The sequence below is a fragment of the Vipera berus genome (assembly GCF_964194415.1).
Source record: "Vipera berus genome assembly, chromosome: Z".
Lineage (NCBI taxonomy): Eukaryota > Metazoa > Chordata > Lepidosauria > Squamata > Viperidae > Vipera > Vipera berus.
This window is the reverse complement of record NC_138205.1, coordinates 118,638,182-118,661,990: the sequence shown is the minus strand read 5'-3', so window position 1 is coordinate 118,661,990 and position 23,809 is coordinate 118,638,182. Positions and strand designations below refer to the sequence as shown.

The window sequence follows — 23,809 nt, the reverse complement described above, 5'->3', positions numbered from 1 at the left end:
ATTTTGGTTATATGGGAGAGATCAGGGGGGCTGTTTTTGTTTTCTTGATACACAAGAATGTTCAGCATGTAAGCAAAGGACCTGAAATGCATTACAGGTACTCCATGACTTACAACTATTCATTTGCCAACTGTTCAAAGTCACAACAGCTCTGAAAAAGTGACTTTCAACCAGTCCTTGCAGTTACAACCATTACAAGGTTCCCCACAGTCACATTATCAAAATTTGAGTGATTGACAACTGCCATGAATTTCTCACCATTGCAATGTCCCCGGATCACGTGATCACAATTTGTAACCTTCCCAGATGGCTTCCAGAAAGCAAAGTCAATGGGGGAAGCCAGATTTGTTTAACAACCACATAATTCGCTTGGGAACTGCAATGATTTGCTTAACAATCATGGGGAAAAGGTTATCAAACTGAGTGTGTCTTATTTAATAAATGCCTTGGCTTAGTAATGGAAATTTTTATCCCAATTGTCATAAATTGAGGTCTACCTGTAATCACACTGTATTGCTGAAAGGGCCTTCCATTTCTATGTTTATAATAATAATAATGCCTCTAGGTGGTTCACAATAAAAGAAATTATAATAATTATTATCAATCTCATCCTGACACAGAACGAAGACCCTGGATTTTCTCCCAGCAGCAGACATCATAAAAAAAGGAATTAAAATGGAACTAGAAAAAGCCATTAGCTTCAATGTGCTCCTTCTATCCAATTCATTCAGGAGCAGTGAAATAGGCCAAATGCAGAGAGAGAGCTCAAAACCATCTAACACTTGACACAGATTTCTGCATTCTCTTACTAAAATGTTTATATGAGTGTGTCAGACAAGCATACACATTTGTATTTTATAATCTGTATACAAACAATTTTTGTCAAGATTATTAAGAACGACCACATGGTGGAGAACTCTAGAAGCTGTAATTCCAACACATCTGGAGCCAGCTTTAGACTCCAGACAGCAAAACAGGGAAGATTTCTGAGCTTGGATACATTGCCCACTAGTTCAAGAAGTTCATTTATTTCTAATTTCAGCAGACAGCGCAATGCTATCTGGACTTAAGTTATGTGATCTTCTCCCTGCCCTGACTTTCACAATAATCAGAATACATCACAGTAGTCTTCTGGTTCCATTTACAACCTGTAGTGGCAATGAGGAAGGCCATTGTTATTTCAAGGAGTTTAGTGATATGTTTTGACTTTTCCTTCCTATTAAGAAAAGACTAGAACTAATTCTGAGCTAATCTGCTTATTTCTTTTTACTCTTGTTTACTGAATAAAGGAGCTTTTCTTACTGCAAAAAATCTGATTTTTTATTCCCATCTGAGTCAAGAACCACCCAGTCATGATCAGATCTTGCGGCTTCATGGCCATCATAGGTCCATGAAGTCATAGTGCCAGGCTTTGATAAAAATCTTGGGGTTGTTGTTTGTTGGGAGCTTTGTTGGGAGCTTCTGCATGGAACCTAGCACCAGGTATTGTGTAAATTGCCTCCCCCTTGGGTTATCTTTGCTGTCGGTATGCCAAAGTAACCTCTTCCAAAAGGCAACTGGAGTTTTTCTTTTTTTGAAAATGTTTTTGAAGAACTGAACAAGCTTCTTGGTTGAGAAGTGAAATGTTTTCCAAAATAAATAAATAAATAAAAAAATAAAATCCAGTTGCATTTTGGAAGAGGCAACTTTGAGACAGTCATGTCCTGATTGATTGAGAATCTCCATAGACTCTTTGTTATCATTATTAAAAATCTCCTGGCAGCTGGCTATCAGCTTGCTTGGTATGGTTTTTTATGTTATGTTTTTTTTAACTCTGTTTGCTGGAGCTAATAACAAAATTTAAAAATCTCTTTATTCATTGGCATGTGCATTTTCTCAGGATCCAAAAGAACCAATTGCACCTTGATCACTGCCCTGACACTTGACAAAACACAACCACCAAATAAAATCTGATATGGGCCTCAATCAATTTTCAGATTCAGAAGGAAAGAGAAATGTTCAGGTGCCCAGCAAAGTAGATGCCAAATTTAAAGGGGCCACGTAGCAAATGCCTTGGCTTCCTCTCACTGCATCTGCAAGTGTTTCAAAATCCTAGCACTTCTCAACAGGAACTCAAACTCACTTGTTGGATGCATCTATCAGGCTTTCCCTGGAGACAGCAAAAAGATGTTCCCTGTGCCTCTGCTTCATCTCATCAGAGATTCCATATAAGAAATTATTCATCCCTAAAAGCAGAAATCACAAATGCTAATAATTCATATCAGTCTTAAGTATAACGGCGCCAGATGGTAATCTTACACTCTGATTCCTCAGTTCATAAACTAAATGGATCCATTTGTTAACATGCATTCCCTTTTAATTTATTTGTCTGGAACAATATGCATATCCAAACATTATGCAAATCAGTTCTAAGTAATTCCTCCCATTACTGGTACATTTGCATTCTATCAAACGCAAACAGCTCAATATGTAAACACACAGAACAATTGTTTGCCTTAACTGAAACAGTAAATGGATTTCTCTCTTCAAAAACGTAATAAAGATAAGTGAATTCCCTTGCAAAGTAATATCACAATTTTCAGAATTCTGGTTTATTTACTATCAACCATCTAGAGTTATTTAAAGCTTCTATGGGTATTTAAATGGCTGCACTCAATCTCTGCTTAATTGAAGTTCATTTTAGTTTCAAAGCTACCAAGCATTTTGTCATGCTTGGAGGAACCCTAATAAAGAGATTAGCACGCTAAACCCTAAAGCCGCCAGATTCTTATTTTATGAGAATTATGTTAGTTATCTGCACTTCATCTCAGTGTCCTAATGTGGTGCCAAAAATCCTAATTACTTATACAAACTAATGGAATCAGAGCTAGCAATGATTCATAACCGATCTTGGAGTAATGGCAAACAGTTCAGTGAAGATGAAGACACAGTGTGCATCAGCCGTGTCTGTAGGGTGAATGGCATTAAAAAGGAAGCCTAGAGGAGAACAACTAAGATAATGAAGGGGTTGGAGCAGCTTCCCTATGAAGAAAGATTGAGAAAGTTGAAGCTCTTTTGCCCAGAATTGAAGCATACGAAAGGGGACATTATTAAGGTGTACAAAATTATGCACGATGGGGATAAACTGGGCAAGTAGAAGTTATTTCACCTTTCCAAAATACTTGGAATAAGAGATTGCTGTCTACCATCTTGGTTTCAAAAAGGACTAAACTGATTTGTGGAAGTCACGGGAATCAAGGCTGTTACCAGCGTGATTACATCTGAAGGCCATTTGCTGAGAGACTAATGGACTTCATTATGCAGTGATTGGCCACTGCAAGAAGAGACTGCTGGACTAGATGGATCAGGGGTCTGATCTTTCAGGACACTTTTTATGAACAAAAGTGGATGTTTTTCTTCTAGCCTCTGCCATACAGTGAAACCTTTAAGGCAATGCAATATTTACTGTTCCGGCCTTTATTCTGCCCATTTTATTTCCTCTACACCAGAGGTCCCCAACCTTTTGGGCACCAGGAACTGGTTCTGTGGAAAGAGGTTTTTCCGTGGACTGGGGGTGTGTAGTTTAGTGTACTGCCTGCATCCCGTGGATGGGGCTTTGCTTATTTGTGCGGCCCAGTTACTGGCATACCACAGACCGGTACTGGTCCATGGACCGGGGGTTGGGGACCCCTGCTCTACACATAAGCAAATGTTCTTCGGAAGCTAAGTAGGAGAACTATGGCTGAGCCAACCATCAAAACGCTTGCAATGACAAAACTTGAGCAACTAAATTTCAGGGGAAGCTACTTGCATTCATGAGCTCAGACCAAGAAGACAAGTTTACCTACCTTTGTCAGACGGAGCAATTGGAGCATCGACTGATGCAAACACAGCAAGTTTGGCTTCATCAATGTCTTGGTCAGTAAACATGCCCATCTTGGCCCATTCTGCAGCCTTTTCAAAAGCAGCCAAAGTATTCATGGAGTTTGGATCCCTGTAATGTTATAGATAAGCTTACAGCCAAATAACATTCCCCTTTTACTTGAATTGGATTAACCCAAAATACCACCTGTTTTCCTGTTGACAGAATAGATACATTTTCTGCATGGCCTTAGGGAAACAGATTCTTAATTTTCTGCTTTTATGTGGTTGTGACTAATGAAAAGAACCACACCCTTGATTTATTGATTCCACACACATATCAAATTAATACAGTATGCCGGGAGCTTTTACGTGTCTAGACAATGGTTTCTTCCAGGTTTATTTAATCTGGAGGCCAACTTTTGAATTAAACTATATTCAGCTTTTGAGAAGTGTGAATGGTGGGGTGGGAAAGGTGACCATAAACTGTCCTTGTTTTTCTAATTTCTTTATGAATTTCCCATTTGGAGCCCATTTCTCTGACATCCTGAAAAAAGCAAAGAAGGCTGGTATCCACCATACCAAATTAGGGGGGAAAACATGGTCTGTGCCACTCTAACCCTTCCCCTACCCAGGTCTGGTTGTTACCTATAGGAGTAGAAATTGAATATGCCGTTATGAGAGATATGAGCACCACCGCCGTAAGCACCTCCTTTCTCCCTGATTTCTGTATGCAGGAATTTTGCTGTCATTAAACGGGCCAGGAGACGAAGGCTGAAAGGAGAGAGATCAAGGAATACCAGATAAATCTTTGTCAAAAGTTCAGCCTCAATTGACTTCTGGGGGGAAAAAAAGTGAGCTAAAGACAAAAGCGGAACCAATGAATGTAGCAGAATGAAGAGCTGGTGAGTAGACCTACTCTTTGTAATTCCTCTCTGGACAAACTGGAGGACTTGAGATTGACCGCACATACTCCAGATAGTTTCTCCTCACAAGAAAACTGCAAGTCTGCAGCAGATGTAGAGCTCTGGGAGATGAAGGAACGCTACCTTGCTCAAACCAAAGCCAGTGTCTTTAAAACGTTTACATGATTCCTTTTCTAATCACTTTTTGAAATTGATTGTTAACTGCTTTTCAGATATTAGGAACCTTTGGATTGATATGTCTGAAAACACCAAGTACGTTTTCTTCAATACTTAGTGAAAAAAAATTAAATACAAGTTTAAAGGTAAAGGTAAAGGTTCCCCCGTACATGTGTGCTAGTCGTTTCCAAGTCTAGGGGCCGGTGCTCATCTCCGTTTCAAAGCCGAAGAGCCAGCGCTTGTCCGAGGATGTCTCCGTGGTCATGTGGCCGGCATGACTAGACACCAAAGGTGCACGGAGCGCTGTTACCTTCCCACCGTGGTGGCCCCTATTTTTCTACTTGCATTTTTACGTGCTTTCGAACTGCTAGGTTGGCAGAAGCTGGGACAAGTAACAGGCGCTCACTCACAAGTTTAAAGACTTTTTTAAAAAGACCCAGACTCTTGATGGCTTTATCCTTCTATAACAGACATGTCAAACACAAGGCCCGGGGGCCAGATCCGGCCCGTGAAGTGGTTTCAAGCGGCCCACAAAGCCATCCTGGAAACAGTGAGGGAACGGCCCCCACTGCCTTGGCCCTGGCCCAGAGACCCTCCTTCTGCCAGAGACCCTCAGATCTGTCCCACTCCTGCCCAGGCCCCCATAGGCACCCTTGATGCGAACGATGTAGAGCTGGCCACACCCACCCAGTAGGCCATAAGCACTCTAGTCACGCCCACCCAGTAGGCCACGCCCACCCTGGCCATACCCACCCAGATCCCCGAGGGCAACCGCAATGCTAATGCGGCTCTCAGTGAAATTGAGTTTGACACCCCTGTTCTATAACATATGACCCTAATATTTTGGGTTTCTGGGTGTGATTCAAAGTGCTGGTGATCATTTTTAGGTTCTTATGTAGCTCTGGACCAGGTTATTTGTGATGCCACCTTTTCTCTTATTGATCTGTCTACCCAATGAGATCAAGCAGGGTCAACTATCTCCTGGTCTCATCTCTATAAAAATGCTATCCGATAAGGCCTTGGAAGACAACATTTGCAATGGCCATTCCCACATTCTGGAATCCCTCTTCAGAGATACAGTCTGCTCTTGGAGTTAAGGTCTGATTGTTCCATCAAGTGTAGAAGGAGAGCTTGCAAATGGCTCCTTCCTTCCTTCCCTTTTATGAATGATTTTGGGGTATTTCTTTCTTAAATCTTTCTAATTCCTCACTTTGCAATGAGCAACACACAAGTCAAAGTAAATAATTAAAATAATGATTTACTAATAAAACTGACTCCATACAATAAACCAAATTCAAGCCAAGAAATTTGTGTTATGTCTTTGCTGAAGAGACAATCAAGTTATGGCTCCAGATCTCTGTGTGGTAACCAGGGAACTAAATGCTGAAATCAATAGCTAAGGATTTCCATGATGCTTCAAGTAAAATTTTACTCTGTGTGAATTCAATTTAACCTTTAAGCAGGTTTGGAACCAAACTGGCTATAAACCAAAACATGTATCTACTACATGATGCTCTTTGTCTCCCAAAAGAGTCCAAAGGCTGCAATTTGCAGTATGAATAATCGAGAGAGCATCATCATTTTTATCTATATTTATATTCTCAGCAGAGTCACAAGAAGCGATGTTTTACATTCCACCTTCAACTTCATTGCACATGTATCACCGGATAACACATCTCTCTGCCTACCTTGCATAGTCTGGGGCTGTGAAAGGCACAGTGCGAACACAAGCACCAACATAATTTACAGGGAAGGGAAGCAGGAAATGGGTCTTCATCTGACAGGGTTGAAAAGTGGGATCCTAAAGGAGAAGAGACAGTATGCTTGATTAGTTCACTTCTAGCAAAAAAATCTAGCAAAAGTGTCCTGGCCAGAATCTGACTCTTCTCTGCTAGAACTGCCCGCCTCTCCTTGAGACAAGGAATTTGTCTGTGAAAAAAAACATCATTTTTCTTTCAGCAGCTGTCTTGAGCCAGGACTTTAAAATTCATGTGGTCCCTCCACCTTCAAAACTGAAGAATTATCTTTAAGGATTCCAGTTCCTAATTAATATTATTAATTGGCCACTCTCAGCTTTCCTGTAATTTTAAAAGCTTTCCCATTTTGTTCCTGAACACATATATTGAGTTATGGCTTATGCCTATGCAAATACAGCAAATACCTCTAAATAGATATCTTGGTCTTTTCCTGCCCACAGGATTGGAAGTATGGATGGATACCCATGTTTCATATAAACATGTAAATATTTTACATTTTATTTACCAAATTTCTATGCCATCCATCAGGCTTGTCAGCCTCTAAGGCCACTTTGAAGGCCCTTGACAGGATAAGAAAGTGGCACAGAAATATAATAAAAGAAATGGCAGGTTTTACAGATACTACTGATCAAGATATTGTTGCAAGACCAGCTGCATATCCTCTCTGCAAATCCCTACCTCTCTCCCCCAAAGGATCAGGTAATTATAACTTAGGTCACAGAAAAAAGCCTCACCGTAATTAGCTTCCTTGTGATCTGGGAACCAGCCCTTGCTTCACTGCTAGCAGTTTTGGAATCTGAAGGTTTCTAGAAATACAAGACTTGGTTGAAATGGTATAGCTACAATCCAGTCCTACTGAGCAATTTATCTGATTCACATTTCCACCTGTAGGAAAGCAGATCGTCTAGCAAAAGTCTCTCTCAAGTGAAGCTTGGTTCCTTATATCAACACATCACATAGTCCTTTTCCACAGCAGTAGAGAATTGGCTTGCCAGTGTTATTTTAGCTTTTGTTTGGCTTTTTAACTTCCCAGACTAACTTACAGCCGCGAGATTGCCTGGTGGTCTCAAACTCAAATACGAACTGTGTGCAACCTTGATTAGTCTTCCAAGATCTGGACATCCTTATAGCTAGGATTAAAGATGAAGACTCTCCATGACAGGTATGGACTTGTACAGACAGTCCTCGACTTGCAACCATTTGTTTAGTGAATATTACAGTGGCACTGAAAAAAATGAGTTATAGTTTCACACTTATGACTGTTGCAGCATCCCCATGGCCACACGATCAAGATTCATGTGCTTGGCAACTGTGATGAATTTATAACAGCTGCAACGTCCTGGGTCATGTGATTATGATTTATATCCTTCCCAACTGGTTTCTGACAAGCAAAATCAATGGGGGGGGGGAAAGCCAGATTTGCTTAATGACCACATGAAAACTGCAGTGATTCCTTAACAATTATGACAAAATTGTGCCTTGCTTAGCCATTTCAACTTGCCACAGGACAACTCACCACAGAAAATTCCATGGGGGATAACTCAACAAAATAAATGTTGTCCATTCCATTTTTGTGAATGGAAATAATGTCAAAGAAACAGTGGCACATAATATTTATCGCACTGTTATCCTGCGTGGAATTTTCTGTGGCGAGTTGGCCAGAGTGAGCTTTCCCGTGGCAAGTTGGCTGCATTGAAATGGCCACATCGAACTGGCCATGGTGAAATGGCCAGGGAATTGTCCTAGACCAGGGGTAGGCAACCTTGGCTCTTTTATGACTGGTGGACTTCTCAGGAATTCTGGAAGTTGAAGTCCATGAGTCATAAAAGAGGCAAGGTTGCCTACCCGTCCTATACCCTCAAAGCAGCAGGCCATAGGCCTTAAACTGAAGTAGGCTGTTGTAGGGAAAGGAAATAAGAAGCATGTTCATGTATCTCCTTCATTATTTAATCTTAATACAACTGGGAGCAGTGGCCTGTGCCTGATCAAAGTAGCAGATGCTTAATGAACTACCCACCTCTACATAATTTTCCTGCTAAATGTCTATTACTTATTAATTTATAAAAACTGACAATTAACATTGCTGGGGAAAAACACAAATGGGGTCCTTGGTGAGCTTGATTGTTTTCTAGCAGACATTTCATTACCCATCAGTACTTCTAGAAAGCGATAACGTTAACTAGTTGACTAATGAAATATCTGTAAAAAAAAAAAAAACACAGACACCCAACCAAACTCAGAAAGCAGCAAGGACTCCACAATTCAACCCCCAAGTACAAATATTATCTTCTATTGGTAAAAACACAAGTACTACATTAGCATTCTCTTCCTCTGCCCTTTTTCCAAAAGCTACTTGACTGAGGTGTTTTCTTCTCATTGATTTTAAGCAAAAATCAGTGACAAAACCACTTTTCCCTGGCTGTTTTAAAAGTCTCTGTATTAATCAGAGTAAATATGGATTAAAACTGAGTAAATATGGATTAAAACTAGTTTCCAATATAGCACTCCTACTTTTGACTAGAGATGTAGGACCAGGGGCTTCCTGCAAACTGCTGAAATTTATCACAGAGGCATAGCCATTTATTTCTGATATTCCTACTACCATTCCCTTTAGATCTCAGATTGTTGGGGGCAATAAGCTGACTTTGTAATAATGCCGCTTGGGGTGTGTGTGAAAGCCCTAATAAGCAGGCATATACATAGAATGAAGGCTACTGCTAAGCTTGTATGCTGCCCTGAGTCTTCAGAGAAGGGCGGGATATAAATGGAATTAAAATAAAAATAAATAAAAATAAATCTCACATTTGCATAAACATATTTTCATTTAGTTCCCACCGTTACCTCAATTATGCGGGGACGGACAAGCTTCCGTTCCTTTTTACTTCTGGCAATTCCCAGGACAAATTTTTCCACAGCTTTCGCAACAATTGGCATCTGCTGAGGTGTAGCATTCACCGCACATCTGTGTAGGAGGAATGCATATTTTCACTAAAGAAATGCAGCCATCTGATTTGATTAGACAAATACTCAAATAAACATTTATTCATATTTGACAATTTACCATGAGCTACATTAAAATTAAGAGAAATGTATTATCAATATTGGTCTCTTAGAATGGTGTATTTCTAATGGTACTGGTTAATATTATCTAATGCATTTATCTAACGTTAATTAGTACTAATACACTAATGTATTATTAGTATTTTAATATTATTTATTTAAATTTAAAATGCCATATTAATTATCTCTACTAAAAAAAGCTGATCATTTTTGTTTTATATCTGATATATTTTTTCACTTTTAAATTTGTTCTTTTATTCCCCTCAATTTTTTTCTCTTTATGTTAGTTTATATTTTAATGTCTGTTTTTGAAACTTGGAGGGCTTCTAGGCTTCTTTCAAACACCTTTGTACATGTAAAATTATGGATTCCAAGTAAGTATGGTGGCTCTTTCAAATCTTAGGGAAGCTTCAACTATTCCTTATGCCATACCTGCCATTGTGAGTACAACTTGGCCTCTGGTGAATATAACGAGAAGCCAATTTTTCTTCCATCTTGAAAGATGCAAAGAACAAGGATGACTGAGAGGAAGATATATCTGTTATTTTTAAGTTCCAAAGGAAGAAGCACATCTAGAGATTACTTGGCAGCTCTGAGGCCAAAATTCCCAAAAAGCCTTGAATACACAGGCCAACATTTTCAAAGCCAACAAACATACTCCCAAGGATACTTGCTTCCAGAAAAGAGCAAATTCCAGTGGACTGAATGACAGACAGGCTAAAGCTATTGTTGATGGTATTCAAGTCCTCATAGTTCATCTCCTAAATGAGTATATGTCTTTGCAGAAAGCCAGCAGAATTGGAAGTCATGAAGTTTGAGTTTAGTTAGAAAGGTCTGCCTAGAAATGTAGACCTCTGGCATTTACATTCTCAAGGAAATAATCTTAAAATGGAATCTGAGTTTATTTTCTCTTCAGTCTGGAGTCTTACATATAACAACACAAGAAGCTTCTTCAGAAGCTTTAGTCAAATAATTTTATTTTAGATATTAGATTTTCACTGATGGAAATATCTGGGCATAAAGCAGCTATGCAATTGTGATCTACAATCAATTAGTAGTTTTTGAAACTTGAAGTCTAGGAACCAAGCTTTTATCATCTAGGCACAGACTCCAATGATGATGACTCCAAATTTGTGGTACTGACTTAACAAGACAGTGATTTTTTTTTAGTTCTTTAAAAACTAGTTTTTAGTATTCAGTTAGAAATCATGCATATTCAGTGGTGCCTGCAAGGATTACAAGGATGAATCCAGACTCACCGCAGGTTGTCACTATTTAAAAGGTATTTCTTGATGCGTGGCAGTTTTCGGAGCACAGACCTAATGTCTGCCATTTCTGCAATTCGCTTCATCAGTTTCACCTGAATAGAAAAAGGTTGGAAGGGATTTAAGAGCAAAAGCCTAGATAAGTTCTCCACTGATTTTGCATTTCAGAAGCCCACTGAGATTGGAAAAAATGGTAACATGACCCCCAGTGTGTTGGTTGCCTAGTAAATGAATTCTGTTCAAGTGATTATGGGGATGTTGTAACAATTGTTACGTCTAAGAACCAGTTGTAAGTCACTTTTTTCAATGCCACTGAAACTTTGAATGAATGATTGTAGGCTTAGGACTATCTGTGTTGCATCAATACAAGGAAAATTATCACAGCAAGGCTAATGTTTACAGTGAATGCTTAAATGTTTTGAGGACCTTAATCACTAATTCCGTGCCTACATTGGGCTGACTAGCAGCTGAGACTTTAGATTTCCCCTGAAAAGATCAGCAACACATCCCCTATCACAGGGGTGTCAAGCTGCTGGCCCGCGGGCCAGATGCATCATGCCAAAACCGCACCCCCATTGTGATACATTGTAATATGTCACATGACGTTTTGAGTTTGTCACCCCTGTCCTATCCGAGAGAGAAATTATAGTGTAAAGGAGACAGTATCACTGTATCTCTATGAGGATACTTGGAGCGTTTTATTAAGCTTCAACTATTATATAGTGATAGAAGATCCACTTTATATGCAGAAGGTCCATTCAATCTTGAGCATCTCCAGTTCAATAATATAAAAAACCAGGCACTGGAAACAATCTCAGAGTGGTCAATCTTAATGGGCAGAACTGGGCAACACAGAATAAGGGCACTTTCCCACTTTTTAATGTCATTTCACCTGCTCCATCCCATTAAACGTTTCTTGTAATTCTCCTGCAAGGTTCAGAGTCCTGCTTGCTCTAATTAAGGCATAATGATGTCCAGAATCAGGAATGCCATTTGATAGCTCTTGAGCTGTCATTTTAACCAAGACTTTGAAATGATCTTCATCTTCAAAATGAGGGCTGCGAAGAGAAAAGGGAGAAAAAAAGGGACCTCTGTTAAAATAAGATGCAGGAGTAAATTGGGAGGGTTCTTCAAATGTTTACGAACCATATCTCTCAAACTAATAGCCATTATGGATGGAGCCATATGAATGGAGATCTAATTCCATTCATTCTTTTTATATAGTCTTGAAAGGAGCTCAAAGCACCAGCAATTCTCCATACAAGACAATTATTGGCCTTCTCTTCCTCTTAATTAAAACATCAGCCAAAAGCATTTTTAACCAATTAACCAATATGAAATTATTTATTAAGGTGTTTTAGTATTGCCATTGGAGCTATCCATTGCAGCTGGACAGCTCATAAATTCAAATATACAAACAAGGAAATATACATCTTCAAAATATTGTTCCCTAAAATGGACCATACTTGTTGAATATTTCAGTCCAGAGATGCATCATGTCAGGCAAGTTTCTGTCCAGGCACAACGAAGAGAAGATCACACCCTAAAGAAAAATTGTAGGAATGAATGAAAAAAGTAAGGCAAAGTGCTAATACCAAGGGAAATTACTTAAAGAACACTGACATGGGATTCTTGGTGGTTTTTTTTTAAATTGTCAATGGCAGTTGTGAAATTAAATCCAAAACTGAAATCCAACTCAACAAAGCACACAAAAAAAGATACTAGTCCTTTGTAGATGTACTTTGTAGATGCAAATTTCCTATCCACTAGTGACTTACTTTAAGATATTTCACTTCACACCTTTAGAACATCTCCACCTTTAAAACTGGAAGGGTTTATTTACACCAAGTCCAATCTCTGGTTTCCCCAGTTCAATACACAAATTCTAATAAAGAATCATCAGTATTTCAATAGGAATTCAGCTTAGATCTTAATGAAGAGTAGAGACAGTTTCTGCCTAACGTGTGTCAGTCACTTCATCTCCTGAAACTGACATCCAATCTCCCAAAGCCCTGAAACCCCCTCCCCCCACTTCTTCAAAACGTGTTGGATCCATCAGTTGGAGAGGGGGGGAAGCAACTTTGATCCAAGTTTCCCTGCTTGGTACTATTTCCTAAGTTTAGGGGAAAAGGCAGCAAAAAGTCTGTGCTGGGCTAAGCTGTCCTTCTGAAATTTTGCCTTTGGAGTGTAGAGCTTGCATTTTGGAAAACAAGTGCATCAGGTTCTTTATAATCAAAAAGCAGCTTTCTTCTCTCCTTTTATACATCTCAGCTTTAAGAAAAGTATGATCAATGAGGGATCCTTGGTGCTGCCTGGGCTTTGTGGTTTTCTTGCAGATGTTTCATTATCTAAAATAGGTAACATCATCAGTGCACCAAGTTTGGGCAACGAAACATCCGCAAGGAAACCACAAAGCTCAGGCAGCACCAAGAACCCCTTCATTTCTACACGAGCTACAAATATTTTCTTCTCTCAGTATTATAATAATCAAAGCAATTCCACACCATTTATTATTTGCTTTCCTACCTGTAAGAGTGAACTGGCAATAGAACTAATTATTCAGATAAATGGCGAATTGTCCTTTACTTCTTGGATTTGGAGGGAAGAGTAACTTAAAATTTTTGCCTAGAGGAGCATTTGAGTCTTAAGAACTTAAAACACTCCCCTTCAACTTTTTTGATTTTACCGAAATGCATCTACGGATACTGTATTTTCTATTCCAAATGCATTTGTCCCATATATTTACAAAATAATTGTTATAACAATGCTGGCTGGTGGACCGGAGTTATTTTCCTCATATTTCAAATAGTGAATGGATTAGAAAACAAAGAGAGAGAAAAAAAGCAAGTGAAAAGGTTAAGAGCTAGCTAGCTAGAGAAGGATGCCACTTATTGAATTAGAGCAGAGGTGTCAAAACTGCTGGCCCGGGCATACCTCCAACAATGGGGGAGTAGTCGCAATATGTCGCGACATGAGTTTGACACCCCTAAATTAGAGTAAGAATTTAGTCTTGAAATTTCCTAATTAGTAATTCTGTCTGAGGAAAATTTAGACACCAATACTTTGAAGATTTAATTTTGCCTTTATAAATGCAACGCGGTGGCTCAGTGGGTTAGGACACTGAGCTTGTCGATCAGATGGTTGGCAGTTGGGCGGGTCGAATCCCGAGTGCCGCGTAACAGAGTGAGCGCCTGTTACTCGTCCCAGCTTCTGCCAACCTAGCAGTTCAAAAGCACGTAAAAATGCAAGTAGAAAAATAGGGACCACTATGGTGGGAAGGTAACAGTGTTCCGTGCGCCTTTGGCGTCTAGTCATGCCGGCCACATGACCATGGAGATGTCCTCAGACAAGCGCTGGCTCTTCGGCTTTGAAATGGAGATGAGCACCAGCCCCTAGAGTTGGAAACGACTAGCACACATGTGCGGGGGAACCTTTACCTATGCAACTGACCAGACCTTAACTAGAGATGGACTCACCTGTTCATACATGTCCAGGTGGGAGTCATCTACATTGATATGTGGGCTAACAGAAAGGCCACCTGTTTTCAGATCTATTTCCAAAGCCTGTTCTCGGTAGTTGAGTGCTCCACACCCCATCCTTATGAAAAGAGAAAAGAAACTGGGTTCTCATACAGACTTGTGTGGGTCTGCAAATTATTCACTCTAGATAACTGGGCTTCCATCCTAGGTATTGTATTCATGGTTTTAACTGCCCTGTAAACCGCCCTGAGTCCTACGGGAATAGGGCGGTATACAAATCCAATAAAATAAATAAATAAATTATACCCATTCTAATGGCAAGAAGGCAGCCGTACGTGGCCCTGTATAATCCAGTCTTCCCTGGAGCTCGGCATCTCAACTGCCTCCCTTTGTCTTGTGCTTTTGCTAAGAGAAGCAACTCCTAGTTACACAGAGATCTTTGGATTCTGACTGATGAGATGACGCTCAGAGCACTTTGGCTCTTATGTGAAGTGTGACAGAGCCATGTCAGTTATAGTGCAGATACACAAATGTGGTAGCACTAAAAATACAAAATAACAGAGTTGGAAGGGACTTTAGAGTTCTAGTCCAGCGCCTGCTCGAGCAAGAATCCCTATACCATTCCAGACAAATGACTGTCCAATCTCTTCTTAAAAACCTCCAGTGTTGGAGTACCCAAAACTTCTGGAGGCAAAACTGATTTAACTGTTCTCACTGTCAGGAAATATCTCCTTAGTTCTTGGTTGCTTTTCTCCTTGATTAGTTTCCATCCATTGCTTTTTGTCCTGCCTTCAGTTGCTTTGGAGAATAGGTTGACCTGCTCCTCTTGGTGACCGCCCCTCAAATATTGAAAGATTTCTATCAGATCACCCCAAGTTCTTATCTTCATTAGACTAGAAATACCTGGCCCTCAATCATTCATCATATGTTTAAGCTTCCAGGCCCCTAATCATCTTCATTGCTCTTCTATACATTTTTTCTAGGGTCACAGTATCTTTGATGGTGACCAAAACTGGATGCAGTATTCCAAGTCTGGTCTTACCAGTGCAGTATAAAGTGGTACCAACACTTCACATGATTTTGATGCTATCCCTCTAAACAAATTGTGGCCAGAATTGGCAATCCAACTTAGCTCCTAAGCCAAGTCACTCCTGACAATTCTGGCACAAAATAAGTTGATGGAGAGTATGATTTGGGTGGAAGTGCAGGAAAATTCTTGGACAGAGGCAAAGACTGCTGAAAAAGCTTCAGACATAACCCTCTTACTTGGTGATGACACCGCAAAAAAGTGGAACGTAAGGCCGAAGCTCTTCAGGGAGTGTATTCAGGCTGGAAATGGCTCTGAAATAAACTATGCCATTTGTAGGTTGAGCACAATACTGGACAGGGACATCCTCACCTACAGAGAAAAGAGATAACTTCATCAAATGATGTCAGAACTAATTCAACTCACATTAAGCTGTTTTGCCATTCATGTTCTTTTTCCTATCCCTCAAATCTATCATCCAACAAGAGGGAAAGGGGCCACAGGTGCACAAAGTGATGGAACTTCCCAGTATAGGTAACTCCCTTGGGTTATGATGGCAATTGGGGCCATGATTAGCCTTGCTAAGTGATACAGGCATAAAGGGCAAGATGCAAACATAAAGTGCAAAATCACGTGACGGTACCTCCCAGGAGAGCAAATTTGGGCAGTCCAGGTTGCTGTTGTAACTCTAAAATGCATGAGTTATTAAGAGGGAAGAAGCCAGAGTCTCAGGTAAGGAACACAGGTATGCCCAGTAGGGATGAGGACCTGAGAGTCTCAGGTAAGGAACCCAAGTATGCTCAGGAGGGATAAGGGCCTAAGAGGGCTGGCACAGGCTGAATGCAAGCGAGTTGTGAAAGGCCAGGGAAGTACCAATGCAGGTCACAGGACCACAGCTTCCTGAGACATCACAATTGCTAGCCTGGCATCAGAGCACCTGGATCAGAATCATGATATTGTAGGGGTCTTGTGATTACCAGAATTTCAAGGATTGGTTGTACATCCTTTTTTTCCCCCAGTGTGCCTATGCAGATCTGGACAGTTGCTGAACAAATTGAGTTAAAATCAAGGATTACCTTGGTAAGAATGTCTGAGCACTGTCCTTCTAGGCTGGTTTGTATATATGGAAGAATGATCATGATACACACATAGTCCTTAGCTTACAACCCCAACTGGGAACAAGGCAGTTGCTAAATGAGTCACATCCAATTTTAAAACCATTTTTGCCAAGATTAAGCAAACAATTAATGAATCAAGCAGTCATTAATTAAATCTGGGTTTTCCCACTGCTTCTTAGAGCCATCTAGGAAAGTCACAAACAACATCATGTGACCCTGGGATTCTATAACCATCACAAATACATCCTAGCTACCAAGCGCTCGAAATTTTTATCATGTCGCTATGGAACACTGCTATGGTCGTAAGGGTGAGGATGGGGTCTTAAATCAGTTTTTGAGTCCCTTACCACTTTGAATTATTGCTATACAAACAGTTGTTAAGGTGAGAATTACCCATACTTTCAAAGGACTGTTTATAACTCTACTACACTGATACACTAGCACATGTTGTGTAAAAATTGGAGGCTGGGGATTACTGGAACCGAAATCTACCCAGGAGTTCGTGAAGTCTAGGCTCTCCATTTTCTACTTAAGGGAATTTGATCTGATCATTTTATTTTCATCCCCTCAGCCTCCATACTTCAGTTCCCCTAACCTGTAAACGCCATCTCCAGATCAGTATACAGAATCCTTGGTTCAATATCTGAAACTTTCAGAGCAGGAAGACAGGAAGTATCTTGAGGTTTGCTTTGCAGATCAAGCAATTCCAAACCTAGCAGATCAAAGGGAACATCAATTTAGCAATTCCAACAAAACCAGTTACTCAAATTCCCCCGCCTTGTAGCATTAGTTAAGGACCTGATAATGTCCTCCAGGGACCCATTTCAGGTCTTTAAAAAGGCTACTGATTATGTCAAAGACCAAGTGAAAAATATAGCTGCAGGGTGTTCAAGAATCAGCTAAGTACCCAAAGAAGAGGAGGAGGGGGGGGAACAACACTTAGGCTGCAGCATGACACAGCACCCACTGGCTTCCAAACCTTTGGTGGTTTTCTAATAGTAAAACCATTTAAAAGCCTACTTTTTACCTCTTTGTTACGTGATGGTGCTTTTAACCCATTTTAAAATCAAGAGCTAATTGGTCAGAATCTCTACGGGTTTTGAGGTTGGCAATGCTCAAAAGGATTCTTCCAGCAAAACTGTATTAGTCTACGAGACCCAGAATTCCAGGCAAGTTTGTTGGAAATGCTTTCTGGGAGATGCAAGTTGGGAAAAGCCCCCTTGCAGATAGAATTACCGTATTTTTTGGACCATAAGACGCACCGGACCATAAGACGCACCCAGTTTTTAGAGCAGGAAAACAAGAAAAAAAAATCTTTCTCCTTCTCTCTCTCTCTCCCTCTCTTTCTCTCCTTCCCTCTCCCATTGTCCCTTCCTTCCTTCCTTCCTTCCTTCCTTCCTTCCTTCTTTCCCTCCCTCTTTGTCCTTCCCTCTCTGCATTAGAGCAGTACCCGTGGAGGCGGCCCTGCAGCCCGGCTTTCTCTTGCAGAAAGCAAGCTGAAACGGAGTGAAGAAGATTGCCAGAAATGCAAATCGGCCGATGTCGCGCTCCTGCAAACTCCCTCGCTCGGTTTCAGCTTCCCTTGCTACAAGAGAAAGCAAGCTGAAATGGAGTGAGGGAGATTGCCAGAAATGTGAATCGGCTGATCTCGCGCTCCTGCAAACTCCCTCGCTCGGTTTCAGCTTCCCTTGCTACAAGAGAAAGCAGGCTGAAATGAGGCAGATTGCAGCAGCGCGAGATCAGCCAATTCGCATTCCTGGCAATCTCCCTCACTCCGTTTCAGCCTGCTTTCTCTTGTAGCAAGGGAAGCTGAAACCGAGCGAGGGAGAGTGCAGGAGCGTGAGATCGGCGTTTCTCAGCACGTGCCGATTCGTGCTCCACTTGCAGAGGTTAGGGCTGGCCATACGGATCACCTTCGGTCCATAAGACGCACCCTCGTTTCCCCCCCCACTTTTGGGAAAAAAAGTGCGTCTTATGGTCCGAAAAATACGGTAAGCAGACATGGAATTCATCTGAGGAATTAGAATGATTTAATTTTACTGCCACTTTCTGCATTCACTGGGGAAAAGAAGCATATGGTGTACCCATGGTTGTAAGAGATCAAGACTGGGGAGACCAGGTTCAAATCTCTCCTCCCCTCTCTGTCATCTGAAGGGATTATGTGCTCTGACCAGGCATTTAGAGAGTAGGTGAAGCGACCAAGATATCAAGTGTTGAATCCAGATAATAGAAAAACAGTAAAAAGAAAAAAGTCTTAGAAAAGACACTGAAGACCACTTCCCACTTGAAAAAGAAACATTAATCAATCAAACAAGGCCACATTTTAATGACTCAGAAGACCTTTTTCATAGATTTGTTTCTTCTCTTCTTCAGAAAGGGCCTCAACCTTCTCTTTCAATTTGTCTGCCTCCATCGCTGCTTGCTTGTCATGGAAAGCCGCGTCTGGACTCATAGTGAGTGTTAATCTGTGTGGATTGTCCTTTGGCCAAGAAAGAAGAATTCTAATCAGTGTAAAAACAATTTCTCTTTGTGCCTGATGCTGTTCAACAACTGACATCAACTGCCTTATTAATTACAGGTAATCCTCGACTTACAACCCTAATAGAGCTTACCCAATTAGCTTGTAAGTCATGCTGATCATAAAGGTCACCATGTGACTGACCCAATTTTTAAGACCTTCTTTGTGGTGGTTATAAGACTCACCATAGTTCCTAAGTGAATCCACTATTGTTAAGTGAATGCCATGATCATTAATTGAACCTATTATTTGTTACAGGGCATCTCTGCCAAAAACTGGAAGTAAAATCTAGGCTTTGGCAATAATGTCATAAACTGTGGTCATGTGACTGCAGGACTCTGCAAATTTATTTATTTATTTATTTATTTATTTATTTATTTATTTATTTATTTATTTATTAATTATTGGGACTTATATGCCGCCCTATCTCCTGAAGGACTCAGGGCGGCTAACAACAATAATGTACAATAAGTACAGAAGTTAAAATAAAAATTAAAATTAAAGGCCCCTGTAGAATAAATAAAAATTAAAATTAAAATAAATTACAAATTAGAGTTAAAAATTAAAAACATAATTAAAATCCCTGTCAGTCCAGGTCAGCCAGGTGGAAAAGGAGTGTTTTGAGGCCGCGGCGAAAGGACTGGAGATCTGGGGCCATCCGAAGCTCAGGGGGGAGCTGGTTCCATAGGTCTGGCGCTCCCACAGAGAAGGCTCTCCCCCTGGGGTCTCTAGCCGACGGTACCCTGAGGAGGACTTCTCTGTGTGAGCGTACTGGGCGATGGGAAGTCGTTCCCGGCAGCAGATGGTCCTGCAAGTATCCCGGGCCTAAGCCATGTAGGACTTTAAAGGTAAGTACCAGCACCTTAAATCTCACCCGGAAGACAACCGGTAACCAATGCAGCTCACGCAGGAAGGGTGTAATATGGGAGTATCGGGTTGCTCCCATCACTACCCGCGCGGCCGCACTCTGCACCAGCTGAAGTCTCCAGGTGGTTTTTAAGGGTAGCCCCATGGCCATAAATGGGGTCACGTGAGTGGGAGAATCAAAATTTTGCAACAGGATTGTAAGTATCTTATAAGGCAGGGGTCCCCAACCCCCGGTCCATGTACCGGTACCGGGCCACGGCATGCCAGCAACCGGTCCACACAAACAAGCAAAGCCCCATCTGTGGGATGAAGGCAGCACACAAAACCACACACTCTCCAGTCTGCGGAAATACCTCCATCCATGGAACTGATCCCTGGTGCCCAAAAGGTTGGGGACCTCTGTTATAGGGGATCCACTGGAACTTTGAAGTCACTAAGCCACTATAGTAAATTGAAGACTTACGTATGCCGAATTACAGCCTTCCCTTTGTAAGAAAACCTCTACTAAAGGGAAGAAAACCAGAAGATGCACCAAAGATCACTAATGCCTAGAGTAGTCTAGCACAAGCAAGAAATCACGCAAGCTTTCAGGATAATCTCTATGCAACGCAAAACCCCAATGCTTTGGATTGCAGAGAAACCATTCCGTATGACTGCTGTTGGGCTACTAATTGCCTGGCTAATCACTGTTGGAAACAGGGTTAAAACCAGCCTACGCAGGTTCAACTGAGTCCTACCTTGAAATATTGTTTTACTTTTCTCTGCAGGAAATGGGGGTCCTCCTCAAGGCAATGCCTGAGCTGAGTTACTTTCTCTGCTATTTTCAAAAGACCAACAGGATCTCCTTCGTGGTTCCAGCAGGAGGCAATATTCTTACAGAAAAAAAGGAGAGTTAGAAAAAAGAATGAAAATATTCCACATGAAGGATATTAAGACTACTGTCTCTCTAGAGCACGGGTGTCAAACATGATCATGTCATATGATGTATCAAGTCATGTCACATGGAGGTGGGATGGGTGTGGCCTCCATGAGATGCAACCAGCCCGTGGGCCGCCAGTTTGACACCGCTTGCTCTAGAGCGAGCTAGTGTGTGTGTTTTTTTTTTGTCTGCAGCAGCTGCCACTAGTGGTACCTAAAGATAGCTACACATTCCAGCACATTTTCAACAATTCAGAGAAAAGCTCCCCTTTCCCCCCAAAAAAGAGGAAGAAGAGTGAAGACGGGCAATTTCAAAGTCAATCCCAGTTAGGAACAGTCTGGCCTAAAATGAGAACATCCAACATTATCTCAACTTGGCATCTCCAGCTATGTTTTAAATGCAATTCCATGCTGGCTAGGAACTCTTGAGACTTTTGTCTGTAGAGAGTTGTAAAATACAAACTGGAGCTTTAATTAGCAGCAGCACTCTAAAGCCTTAGGTCATGGGTCTTCCCATCCCAGATCATCTGACCCTTTTTAAATGGGAAGGGAAACCTCAGGTTTTCAAAATATAGAACTCAGACTGATGACACTTCTGAAAAGGACTAGGCTCTGATTTAAGTATCAAGCTGCTTCATAGGGGCTGGGGATACATAACGCAAGGATTGTCTCAGCATTCCTTCTGCAGCCCTTCTGGCTGTTCCAGAATGGGTGGACTTGAGGTACAGGATAGTAATCGAGGAGCAAAAATATTTTTTGCAAACATCTAAGGCAGGGGTAGGCAACCTTGGCTCTTTTATGACTCGTGGACTTCAACTCCCAGAATTCCTGAGTCAGCTATGCTGAGGGAAAAGGGAGAGGTTTCCAAGCTGAGTCATGCTGGCTCAGGAATTCTGGGAGTTGAAGTCCACGAGTCATAAAAGAGCCAAGGTTGCCTACCCCTAATCTAAGGCATCCATTTCTCCCTTTTAAAATTCATCCCAATCCACCAAAACCCACTTTACAACTACAGCGTCTCAAGTGTGGTTCTTGAATCCAGAAAAGATCAGAAATATTGACTTAGATGCTCCAGATGAAGTAATTATTATGGGCTTGAGTCAATCAATGTTCTACTTTTTTATTCTTCTTGACTGGAAATTTCCATTTTGTTCAGAAGCGTTTCCCTTATATTCAAGCCTTAAGTTAGTGAGATTTCTGCAATTCCACAGAGAAGAACATCACGATCATGGATCCCAACACATCTTGACTGTCTTACAAGAGATTCTGTGATGCATCTTTACTATTTACACTCTAGACTTGCATCCTAAAATCCTTTTGTAAATGTTTAAGAAGTGTGCAGCGGGGACTTTCCCATACAAGGAATGTTCAAAAGGCTTGTTTGCACATGTTATGGCTGATTCTAGGGGAGAAGCATCCCTTACTGAAGCCAAGACAAGTCCAAAACGGGTTGACTGATGCTTCATCTGGATCTCAATTTTGTGGAGTAAAGCTTCAATCCTTTCTTTCTCAAATCCATTCCTGAGGATGAAAAGAAGACATTTAATTTTGTTCCAGAATAACAGGGACTCAAGTTTTTGAATGAAATTTAATCATATGGCATAGACTATTCAACTACTATAGAAATTACATGGAAGGTGGGGATGGATCTGATTTTTTTAAAAAAAAACAAAGGAATTAATTTCAGGCACTCTTCATTTACGGATCTAACTGGGACTAGGAAGTCCATCACTAAACAATGTGATAATAATAGGGGGGGAAAATCACATGACTACACCAGCTTATGACAGCAGTTCCTACAATTCCAGCTCACGTCCTTAAGCAAAGTCCTTAAGTGAGATGTCACATGACCTCAACCTGTAATTTCCTGCTGGCTTCCCCATTGATTTAGGTTCACATGTCGTGATGGCCAGAACTTTTGAGAACAGGTCATAAGTCTCACTCAACACAATTGCTAAAGGAGTGGTTGTTAAGTGAGGAATTCCTGTAATGATTATTTTGTATTCCCTTACTACATGATGACTCAGATGTGGTGCTTCCCTACTTATCCCCCACCAACCATCTAGTTGCTCAAGTATAGCAACTGTAAGGTCCCACCCCAATCCACGTCTTAGGAAAGAAGAACTCTTGGAGACAGAATTGTCCAAAAAGGAACTTTTACTAAAACATAATTGTCAGTGGGAAATCTAGACAGGATCTGAAAACTGTGTTACAGGTTGGTACTTTTAAAGTGTGCCCGAGTGAAACCCCCTCCCCTCAGTCCATTTGGTCAGTCCCAGATCAATTAAGGTTCAGGTGTCAAAACCTTCCAAGGGAAAAGGGATCTTCCATGCCCTTAGGACATTTCCTTCCTCCCTTTCAGATTCTAATCGGAGATACAAACCAGATCTCTCCCCCCCTCCCTTTCTTTGTTCTTCTCAGTTCAAAGGTTCTTCCCCTGGGGCCTCCAGGCTGGCTGAAATAAACACCCTTGCAACAAATGGATAAGGATGGCCAATTAACATCTTCTCTTCTCCTCCTTGGGAATGGCAGAATCCAGTGAGGGATGTAAGATTTTAGAACATACAGATAGGGATTTATGAATGGGATATAAATGGATTTTGACAGCAACATTAAAAGACAAGACACACCAAAGCTTGCATCATGTTTCAGCAAAAAAACAACCTTACAGGTAGTCCTCAACTTAAAACCATTCATTTAGTGACCATTTGAAGCTACAACAGCTCTGAAAAAAGTGACTTATGACCATTTTCACACTTATGAACACTGCAGCATCTCTGTGGTTACGTGATCAAAATTAAGACACTTCCAAATTGGCAGGTATTTATGATGGTTGCAGTGTCCCAGGGTCATGTGATAACCTTCTGCAATTTTCTGACAA

At 41.0% G+C, this 23,809-nt stretch overlaps 1 protein-coding gene across 2 annotated transcripts in view; it reads right to left on the bottom strand.

Annotated features, from left to right (window-relative positions):
• The window catches only part of PITRM1 (pitrilysin metallopeptidase 1), a 41,142-nt gene that overhangs the window by 1,500 nt on the left and 15,833 nt on the right, over window positions 1–23,809 (bottom strand). For both annotated transcript variants that reach the window (XM_081343786.1, XM_081343787.1), the window contains 15 exons: window positions 22,353–22,449; window positions 20,751–20,885; window positions 18,969–19,107; window positions 17,224–17,340; window positions 15,750–15,882; window positions 14,481–14,601; window positions 12,471–12,547; window positions 11,897–12,062; window positions 10,999–11,099; window positions 9,521–9,641; window positions 7,414–7,485; window positions 6,611–6,723; window positions 4,489–4,614; window positions 3,828–3,973; window positions 2,123–2,225 (listed from right to left, as the gene is read on the bottom strand). In XM_081343786.1, the coding sequence (XP_081199912.1) occupies window positions 2,123–2,225; window positions 3,828–3,973; window positions 4,489–4,614; window positions 6,611–6,723; window positions 7,414–7,485; window positions 9,521–9,641; window positions 10,999–11,099; window positions 11,897–12,062; window positions 12,471–12,547; window positions 14,481–14,601; window positions 15,750–15,882; window positions 17,224–17,340; window positions 18,969–19,107; window positions 20,751–20,885; window positions 22,353–22,449 (1,767 nt within the window). The remainder of the gene's footprint in view (window positions 1–2,122; window positions 2,226–3,827; window positions 3,974–4,488; window positions 4,615–6,610; window positions 6,724–7,413; window positions 7,486–9,520; window positions 9,642–10,998; window positions 11,100–11,896; window positions 12,063–12,470; window positions 12,548–14,480; window positions 14,602–15,749; window positions 15,883–17,223; window positions 17,341–18,968; window positions 19,108–20,750; window positions 20,886–22,352; window positions 22,450–23,809) is intronic.